We start from the raw sequence: 10,703 nt of genomic DNA, 5'->3' as shown, positions 1-10,703 counted from the left end.
GACTCGGCCCGCAAAGAACAAATCCCCCGGTAGACGTGTCACCTGACAAACGAAAAACTTGTATAAAGTAAGAATATAAACATTTGTGAACGTACAGATTGTCCCCGGGACGCCGGAGCATCAATGACCCTTGGTGATGAAAGGGTTAAAGAATAGATCCCACGCCGCTCCCCGTAATCCGCTGTAATAAAAATAAGGAAAAACAAAGACTGGGAACACTCACAATCCTTTACCCGCTCACTTATCTACTAAATAACCAATACTTACAACTTCTTGTTTCTGCCAATTGTGGGGTAGGCCACAGCTTTTATTTATTAACGAATATCAAAAAACTTTATTGAAAAACTTTATAGAAAAAACCGTCCATGCTGTCCGTATGCTAAAACTTTAAAGTCCATAAACAGTCCACTGAGGACGTTTGTAAGCCCCGTTCCTTCGGCTTGCAAACCCTCCTCTACTTCCTCACAGCATGGACAAAAAATCCGGGCCAAAAACAGCTGTGACAACTTCCAACGATAGTCCTTCATAACCATCCCACCTCTCCCCTATCCCTCCAGGGCGGGTGGGCGGGTGTCTCTTCTCCAGTCTTCTCCCGTCTCTTCCTGTCTCACGACTGAGCTCCTTCCGCTCCCCCCCACCCTTTCTCTTCCTGTCTAAACTCCACCCCCCTTTTGCTCGCTCTACTTAACCCCTGCTGTACCTGTTCCCAGTCATGTGCCGCATCCTTAGTTAGCTCGCGGCATTCAAGACTGGGAACACTCACAATCCTTTACCCGCTCACTTATCTACTAAATAACCAATACTTACAACTTCTTGTTTCTGCCAATTGTGGGGTAGGCCACAGCTTTTATTTATTAACGAATATCAAAAAACTTTATTGAAAAACTTTATAGAAAAAACCGTCCATGCTGTCCGTATGCTAAAACTTTAAAGTCCATAAACAGTCCACTGAGGACGTTTGTAAGCCCCGTTCCTTCGGCTTGCAAACCCTCCTCTACTTCCTCACAGCATGGACAAAAAATCCGGGCCACACGGGATGTGCCGCGTTACTACGGCTCATTCCGTCCCCACCCCACCAACCCGAGCTAAAGCTTTCTCGACCCCATCCTGCAAGCCGGATAGGAACGTATCCAACCCTACCTCATTGAGGTGAACACCGTCCCTCCTCAATGCCCCCTTTTCCTTCTCTTCCAGCTCCCAATGGCGCACCGCCACCCCTCCGATAGAGTGAACAAACTGCGACATCCGCATGTTGATCAGCCTCCTGGCTCTGTCCACCGCTTCCAGGCTCCTTGCTCCATTCCAGAGCCTCCTCGCGACAATGTCAGACCACACGATGATGCATCCATTAAAACATTCCCGAAAACGCAGTAAGTCCTGTTTCATGATGACCAACAGGTCTCGTGTCTTTGCTTTCCCGAGATCATTCCCCCCGGCGTGAACCACCAACACCACTTTCCGGGGGGTACTTCTGGCTATGTCCACCACAAGCTTCCACATGTCGGGCCATCTTAGCCCCCGGACTCCGTGCCAGGTTACGGATGTTCCGGGTAGGCCTAGCTCCGATCCCAACGGGCGTACTGCTGCCCTCCTTTGTGCCCAATGAATATAGGAATGCCCGACTATGTGTACCTTCCACGGTTCTGCTGCTGCAAATAAAACAAGAAAAAAACAAAACAAGGGCAACCAACTTGAAGGACACTGCCTCACATTTAAAGAAAAACGAGGGGCCTTTTGACCCTAACTTAAATCTCGCACCGCCAGATCGGGTCGCACATAAGACTTATATGCCTGGGACTTCCATCTCCCAAGCCGTTTTACCCCGTCTTCGTTCATTCCACCCGCATCTGCCGACGTGGCCGCACCGATTCTGAAGGAGTGGGTTCCGAATTCCTTCGGATCGAGGCCCACAGACCTCAAAGCCGATTTTAACCCCGCCGTTACCTGAAACCTGGTGAGGGGGAGGCCGGATGCGTGAACCAAAAACTGCTCCCCCGCCGGCCTTGTTGCCATGTAACTGGCTACCGTATCTACTGGGCACCAAACGGCGCCTAGCCGCGAGATCGGCACCCACTCACCTCTACCGAAAACGTCGGTTTTTGATTTTTTAATCCTGACCCGTATCCCGTCGTCTACCGTTACCACATCGTCAAACATAAGACCTCCCGGCATAAACTTGCTCTTCGGGACTAACTCGCCGATCCTGAGCGCCGCAAAAAATGCCAGCAAGAACGCCGTCCTAAACAGTAAAACCTCGTACCCGTTGCAGCACGTGACCTCCAAAGTGTCCAATAACTTGCACAACAACCGGTAAGTAATCGGGCGGCGGGCATCCGAGCCGGCCTTTTCTTTCTTCCACCCGCGCACTATCTGGCGAAAAACGAACTCTTTTGTCACGTCTCTGAACCCGTGCAACTTTAGCAAAAAAGCGACGCCCGCAAGATGCTTTTTCGCCGCATCCACCGACGCCCGTCCCGCCCGTAGGGACGCTAACATATCCAGGGTAGCTGACCGGGCCCTCTCGCCCCCAGCTACCCTGCCATCCGTACAACACAACCATTTTTTCCACACCGCATTATAGTTTTTCCAGGTTCCCACTGTCACGGATGACTCGACAAGCTTCAGCAGCTCTGTTCTGCCAGATCCCACAAGAAAAGCGGGCAGCGTACTCCCAACGCATCCGCCTGAGGGTGCCGCTCTCTGAACCGCTCCATCTGCGAACGAGAGAGCGCGTCAGCTGCCACATTTTTATATCCCGGCACATGCTTTGACCGTAAATATATATTACGCTGTAAACATCTCAAGACCACATGTCTCACGAGTGCCAACACCGGTGGGGAAGATGAAGACTGCCGATTAATAATGTGCACCACCGCAGCATTATCAGACCAAAAACACACTTTGTGATCTTGTAACTCCTCACCCCATAGTTCCACAGCCACCACCAACGGGAAAAACTCCAATAAAGTAATGTTTTGATTCCACCGCTTAGTTATCCAGGATACTGGCCATGGTTCCCTGCACCAGTGGTTCCGGAAAATAACCCCAAATCCGGTAGACCCTGCAGCGTCCGCGGACAGGCTAAGACCTGTACCCGACCACTCTTCCTTAGGGCACACCACGTGCCCATTGAACGCTTCCAAGAAGATTTTCCATGTGTGTAAATCCCCTCGAATCCCGGGCGTGACTCTAATAAAATGATGCGGCTCCTTTACACCCACCGTCGCTAGCGACAGCCTCCGTGAAAAAACGCGACCCATGGGTATCACTTTGCACGCAAAGTTCAATAAACCCAAGAGGACCTGTATTTGGCGCAGCGTAACTTTTTTACACCGTACGACATCGTTAACCGTCTGCCGGAGGCGGGCAATTTTTTCGATCGGTAATCTAAAAACCATTTCCTCGGTGTCGATCTCGATTCCTAGGAACGTTAACCTTGTCACCGGGCCCATGGTCTTTTCCTCAGACAACGGGACCCCCGCCTCCTGCATCAATGACCGAAATGTGCGTAACAAAAACTCGCAGGTGCCCGATGCCTCCGTACCGACAAACAGAAAATCGTCAAGGTAGTGCGTCACCGATGTGATGCCCGTTTCGAACCTGAGCATCCATTCCAGGAATGAACTGAAAAGCTCGAAGTAATAGCACGAAATCGAGCAGCCCATCGGCAGACACATATCATAAAAGAACTGATTATCTACCTTGCAACCCAACAAGTGGAAACACTCAGGGTGAATTGGAAGTAGCCGAAAAGCCGACTCAATGTCGGCTTTCGCTAACTGTGCCCGCTTACCCGCTGCTCTGACCAAAGCGACCGCCTGATCAAATGACGCATAAACCACCGATGCTTGTTCCTTTGTAATGCCATCATTTACCGACTCCCCTTTTGGGAAGGATAGATGATGGATCAATCGGAACTTGCCCGCCTCTTTCTTAGGGACTAGCCCCAACGGTGAGACCCGCAAGTTCGCGAACGGTGGTTCGTCGAAGGGGCCCGCCATGCGGCCCGCCGACACCTCTTTGTTGACCTTTTCTCTTACCAATACTATATTATCCAGGGCCGACTTTAAATTTGCGCACAAGGTGGAAGAAGGTTGAAATGAAAAGGGGATTAAAAAACCGTCGGTAAAACCTTGCCTAAGGATTCTTGCTTCCTCCCTCCTGTGGTATCTGTCGAGCCACTGGAAGAGGTACTTGCTTTTCACCGGGGTTCGGTGCTCCACTGGCACCGCCCCCGGTGACTGGCAGTCTCTGTTTTTTGAAGCAGCGCACCGCGGAGTGTTGTCCTCCGCAGACCGAACATTCGTGCCTAAACTTGCACGTCGCGAAAAACCGACAGTGGCCCTCATTATAGAGCCAGCATGCCCCGTTTTGCCGAGGAGAGGCCGCAGGGGGCTGTTGCCCGCCCCCCGCGGCCCCCCCTTGAAAGGTAGGTTTTTGCGGGCGTTGGGCTAAAATGAGTTGCAACCATACATCGGTCGCTTTTGTCGCCCAACTCACGGCCGTACCCGACACGCGCCGACGAAAGTCCTCGTCGTAGCGCCACCACGCGGTGCCTCCGTGCAACTTATATGCACTGAAAATGGTGTTAAGATAGACCAACATCTCGGGACCTTTCTTAGGGTACTGTTGGCATGTAACGTACGCCAAAACCGTAAACGCTTGAACCCAATTACAGAAAGTCTTAGCGACCTTCGATTTTTTATCCACACGATCCGACACCCTCTCTTTATCCACCGTCACATGGTCCGGAGACAACAGAGACCAAATGTCCACATAAACACCTTTCCGGATCTTATCGAGAAGATCATCCGACACACCGACCCCCAAGGGGGCAACCCCGCAGAACAACGAGTCTGCGTATCTCAACCCTTCCATCGGGTCCACTTCACCTCCGGCTGTTAAGCCACCCTCCTGCCCCACGGGTGGGCCCGCGCCCCCCGGGGATCCACAGGACACCGATAAAACCTCTTTTTTATCCATTTTACTCAAAACCGATTTTAATACTAAAACCAAATCGTTTTTCTCCGCCACCTTGGCGGGATCCATTACATTTTTCCAAGCATTTAAACAGTCTGACTCACCGGCACGACCGTCCTCCGGCATCGCCAAGGGCGAGGTCCCTGCCGTCCTTCTCCCAGGGCTCCTGCCTCTGCTGCTCGATGGCTGCCGCGAACTCACATGCGGAGCGTCGTTTGTCGCATATCCTCCCGCTATCATAAGGTGGCCCCGCTCTGGCCGTCCCGGGGGTGTATCCCGCCTCCTGTGGCGTATGTTGTGCCTGTTTGTTGAAGGTGTTGGCGGAGGTTCCGCATGGCGGTAAGTATCCTGGTGGTGCCGCACACCTGGACTCCTGGATCCGTCGCCCAGAGACTCTCCGCTCGGCCTCCTTATGCTCTCGCTTGCTTGCGCTCCTACTCTCGCAAGCTCATTCTCACGCCTTTGCTGATACCTTGCCCTCCTAGCTCTCTCGCGTTGCCTACGCTTGGCACCCAAACCTTGCCTGTTGCCGCTTGCGCGACTGGCGTAGCCCTGTGAGGAATCCCCCCCACCTGACGATGTTGCCACCACGAAACGTGGGTTGACATAACAAAGTCTCTGTGAGCTAGGGGGCGCTATCGCTTGCTGCTGTGGAAGGTGATATCTGTGAGCCGCGCGACCGCTATGCTCACGGGTCTGGGTGCTGACTATGTACCCGGTGCCAGCGGGCGGGATGTAATTTACATACCGGCTATGTCGTTGCTCATGTATAGGGTGACTCGCATAAGACCCGGCCGATGGACCCTCCGGGACAAGGGAAACAAATGGGATCCCCGCTTCTCCTATAATCTCCCCACTTTCCCTAACTCCCTGAGCGCTCCCTGCCCTGGTGGCTGCACTGCCGGTAGAGCTGGTGGCCGGGCTGTATCCCCTATCCCTCCCCCCCCCAGGGTTATACTTCCCGGGTAATGGATTTAAGTGCCTGGCCACCTGGCCCTCTGAGGACGCTCCTCCCCCCCTCCTCCCCGGTACCTGGCGCTGCTGCCTTGTTCTGCCGCCATCTTGCCTGCCTTCCCGCCATGCGTCTGCACGTGGCACGTGCCTCCCTTGCTGCTCCATGCTGCCGGTGTCTCCTGCTGCCGTGCGCCCGACTGCGCGCTGGCTCCTGGACCCGGAGCCCCTGCTTGATGCTGCCGGTGCCCCTCTGCTGTTTTGCGGACTGCCGCCCGGCTGTTCCCGCTGCTCCTCCGCGGTCGCTCCAACCGCCGCGCGATTCGAATTTCGCGCCTCCGCCCTCGTGGCGCGTCCCGCGCCCTGCAACATCTCTCCGCTGCGGCCGCTCCTGCGGCCGACCCTCTTGGCGGCGGGGCTCGGACTGAGCCTCGCAGGGGGGTTCCGTCTTCTCTTCGGGCGGCCTCGCCCGGCATCCCCCAGCTGTTCCGCTCCCTCGGCAGCCGCCGGTAACGCTGCTGCCGGCCCGACTGGCCTTCCGGACTCCGACCCCGATCTGCAGCTTGCGAGGATCTCCTCCAGCCATTCCGCGCCGTCCGTCTGGATCGCCTCCCGAATCTGGGCTCGCAGCTCCTCCATCATCCGATCTTGGGACTTCTGGATCGCCGGACGCGGTTGCCTTCTCCTCTTCCACGCCGCTTGCAGGTATTTCTTCGCCGCTTCTCCTCTTCTGCTGGATACTCCTTCCCTTTTCCGCACTTCTTCTCCTCTCTTCTGGAAACGCTTTTCGCCCTTTGCAATCTTCTTTCTGCTGCTGTCTCTTCTCCAGTCTTCTCCCGTCTCTTCCTGTCTCACGACTGAGCTCCTTCCGCTCCCCCCCACCCTTTCTCTTCCTGTCTAAACTCCACCCCCCTTTTGCTCGCTCTACTTAACCCCTGCTGTACCTGTTCCCAGTCATGTGCCGCATCCTTAGTTAGCTCGCGGCATTCAACACTACAAAAAAATCGCACATATATTGTATTTTCTATGTAATATCACAGGGGTTATCTGCGGGCGGAAAACCGGGCTGACATGCAATAAAGGAAGCCTTAACCCTTCACACTCCAGGGCGTACAGTGACATCCTGGGCATGCGGAGCTTGTATGGAGCAGATTCAGGAGCCCATTCCGCTCCACACAGAGCAGGTGCCGGCTGTCTTCGAGGGGACGGGGCCCGATGTGTGTGATGACAATCTGCCTAAACAGCGGTGTAGAATATGCATGCACTATATAAACGAGCACAAGAAATATATCATGGGCCCACGGGTCTGCGGACCGCACGCTATACTGCAGAACTGGCATCATCCATCATATGGGCCCATGGGTCAGCGGACCGCACACTATACTGCAGAGCTGGCATCATCCGTCATATGGGCCCACGGGTCTGCGGACCGCACGCTATACTGCAGAGCTGGCATCATCCGTCATATGGGCCTACGGGTCTACGGACCGCACACTATACTGCAGAGCTGCCAACATCCGTCATATGGGCCCACGGGTCTGCGGACCGCACACTATACAGCAGAGCTGCCAACATCCGTCATATGGGCCCACGGGTCTGCGGACCGCACACTATACTGCAGAGCTGGCATCATCCATCACATGGGCCCATGGATCTGCGGACCGCACACTATACTGCAGAGCTGGCATCATCCATCATATGGGCCCATGGATCTGCGGACCGCACACTATACTGCAGAGCTTGCATCATCCGTCATATGGGCCCATGGATCTGCGGACCAGACAATATACTGCAGAGCTGGCATCATCCGTCATATGGGCCCACGGGTCTGCGGACCGCACACTATACTGCAGAGCTGGCATCATCCGTCATATGGGCCCATGGGTCTGCGGACCGCACACTATACTGCAGAGCTGGCATCATCCGCCATATGAGCCCATAGGTCTGCGGACCGCACAATATACTGCAGAGCTGGCATCATCCATCATATGGGCCCATGGGTCTTCGGACCGCACACTATACTGCAGAGCTTCCATCATGCATCATATGGGCCTACGGGTATGCGGACCACACACTATACTGCAGAGCTGGCATCATCCGTCATATGGGCCTACGGGTCTACGGACCGCACACTATACTGCAGAGCTGGCATCATTCATCATATGGGCCCACGGGTCTGCGGACTGCACAATATACTGCAGAGCTGACAACATCCGTCATATGGGCCCACGGGTCTGCGGACCGCACACTATACTGCAGAGCTGGCATCATCCATCATATGGGCCCATGGGTCTGCGGACCGCACACTATACTGCAGAGCTGGCATCATCCATCATATGGGCCCATGATCTGCGGACCGCACACTATAGTGCAGAGCTGGCATCATCCATCATATGGGCCCATGGATCTGCGGACCGCACACAATACTGCAGAGCTGGCATCATCCGTCATATGGGCCTACGGGTCTACGGACTGCACACTATACTGCAGAGCTGGCATCATCCATCATATGGGCCCATGGGTCTGTGGACCGCACACTATGCTGCAGAGCTGGCATCATCCATCATATGGGCCCATGGGTCTTCGGACCGCACACTATACTGCAGAGCTGGCATCATCCATCATATGGGCCTACGGGTCTGCGGACCACACACTATACTGCAGAGCTGGCATCATCCATCATATGGGCCCATGGGTCTGCGGACCGCACACTGTACTGCAGAGCTGGCATCATCCATCATATGGACCTACGGGTCTGCGGACCACACGCTATACTGCAGAGCTGGCATCATCCATCATATGGGCCGATGGGTCTGCGGACCGCACACTATACTGCAGAGCTGGCATCATCCATCATATGGGACCATGGGTCTGTGGACCGCACACTATAGTGCAGAGCTGGCATCATCCATCATATGGGCCCATAGGTCTGCGGACCGCACACTATACTGCAGAGCTGGCATCATCCGTCATATGGGCCCATGGGTCTGCGGACCGCACACTATACTGCAGAGCTGGCATCATCCATCATATGGGCCCATGGGTCTTCGGACCGCACACTATACTGCAGAGCTGGCATCATCCATCATATGGGCCCACGGGTCTGCGGACCGCACGCTATACTGCAGAGCTGGCATCATCCGTCATATGGGCCCATGGGTCTACGGACCGCACAATATACTGCAGAGCTGGCATCATCCATCATATGGGCCTATGGGTCTGCGGACCACACACTGTACTGCAGAGCTGGCATCATCCATCATATGGGCCCATGGGTCTGCGGACCGCACACTATACTTCAGAGCTGGCATCATCCGTCATATGAGCCCATGGGTCTGCGGACCGCACACTATACTGCAGAGCTGGCATCATCCATCATATGGGCCCATGGGTCTTCGGACTGCACACTATACTGCAGAGCTGGCATCATCCATCATATGGGCCTACGGGTCTGCGGACCACACACTATACTGCAGAGCTGGCATCATCCATTATATGGGCCCATGGGTCTGCGGACCGCACACTATAGTGCAGAGCTGGCATCATCCGTCATATGGGCCCACGGGTCTGCGGACTGCACACTATACTGCAGAGCTGGCATCATCCATCATATGGGCCCATGGGTCTGCGGACCGCACACTATACTGCAGAGCTGGCATCATCCATCATATGGGCCCATGGGGCTTCGGACCGCACACTATACTGCAGAGCTGGCATCATCCATCATATGGGCCTACGGGTCTGCGGACCACACACTATACTGCAGAGCTGGCATCATCCATCATAAGGGCCCATGGGTCTGCGGACCGCACACTATACTGCAGAGCTGGCATCATCCATCATATGGGCCTACGGGTCTGCGGACCAAACGCTATACTGCAGAGCTGGCATCATCCATCATATGGGCCGATGGGTCTGCGGACCGCACACTATACTGCAGAGCTGGCACCATCCATCATATGGGACCATGGGTCTGTGGACCGCACACTATAGTGCAGAGCTGGCATCATCCATCATATGGGCCCATAGGTCTGCGGACCGCACACTATACTGCAGAGCTGGCATCATCCGTCATATGGGCCCATGGGTCTGCAGACCGCACACTATACTGCAGAGCTGGCATCATCCATCATATGGGCCCATGGGTCTTCGGACCGCACACTATACTGCAGAGCTGGCATCATCCGTCATATGGGCCCACGGGTCTGCGGACCGCACGCTATACTGCAGAGCTGGCATCATCCGTCATATGGGCCTACGGGTCTACGGACCGCACACTATACTGCAGAGCTGCCAACATCCGTCATATGGGCCCACGGGTCTGCGGACCGCACACTATACTGCAGAGCTGGCATCATCCATCACATGGGCCCATGGATCTGCGGACCGCACACTATACTGCAGAGCTGGCATCATCCATCATATGGGCCCATGGATCTGCGGACCGCACACTATACTGCAGAGCTTGCATCATCCGTCATATGGGCCCATGGATCTGCGGACCAGACAATATACTGCAGAGCTGGCATCATCCGTCATATGGGCCCACGGGTCTGCGGACCGCACACTATACTGCAGAGCTGGCATCATCCGTCATATGGGCCCATGGGTCTGCGGACCGCACACTATACTGCAGAGCTGGCATCATCCGCCATATGAGCCCATAGGTCTGCGGACCGCACAATATACTGCAGAGCTGGCATCATCCATCATATGGGCCCATGGGTCTTCGGACCGCACACTATACTGCAGAGCTTCCATCATGCATCATA

At 54.9% G+C, this 10,703-nt stretch overlaps 1 protein-coding gene across 1 annotated transcript; it reads right to left on the bottom strand.

Moving 5' to 3' along the window:
* Positions 1-270: 270 nt before the first annotated feature.
* Positions 271-5,860, bottom strand: LOC136576147 (uncharacterized). The gene is made up of 2 exons (XM_066575197.1): positions 5,085-5,860; positions 271-2,714 (listed from the first exon to the last, which is right to left on the bottom strand). Exons 1-2 carry the CDS (start codon positions 5,218-5,220, stop codon positions 1,741-1,743), a joined length of 1,110 nt encoding a protein of 369 aa, XP_066431294.1. The 5' UTR covers positions 5,221-5,860; the 3' UTR covers positions 271-1,740.
* Positions 5,861-10,703: the final 4,843 nt, after the last annotated feature.

Source organism: Eleutherodactylus coqui, chromosome 8, assembly GCF_035609145.1.
Source record: "Eleutherodactylus coqui strain aEleCoq1 chromosome 8, aEleCoq1.hap1, whole genome shotgun sequence".
NCBI lineage: Eukaryota > Metazoa > Chordata > Amphibia > Anura > Eleutherodactylidae > Eleutherodactylus > Eleutherodactylus coqui.
Note: the sequence above shows the minus strand (reverse complement) of the source record. Positions and strands in the feature narration are given on the sequence as shown.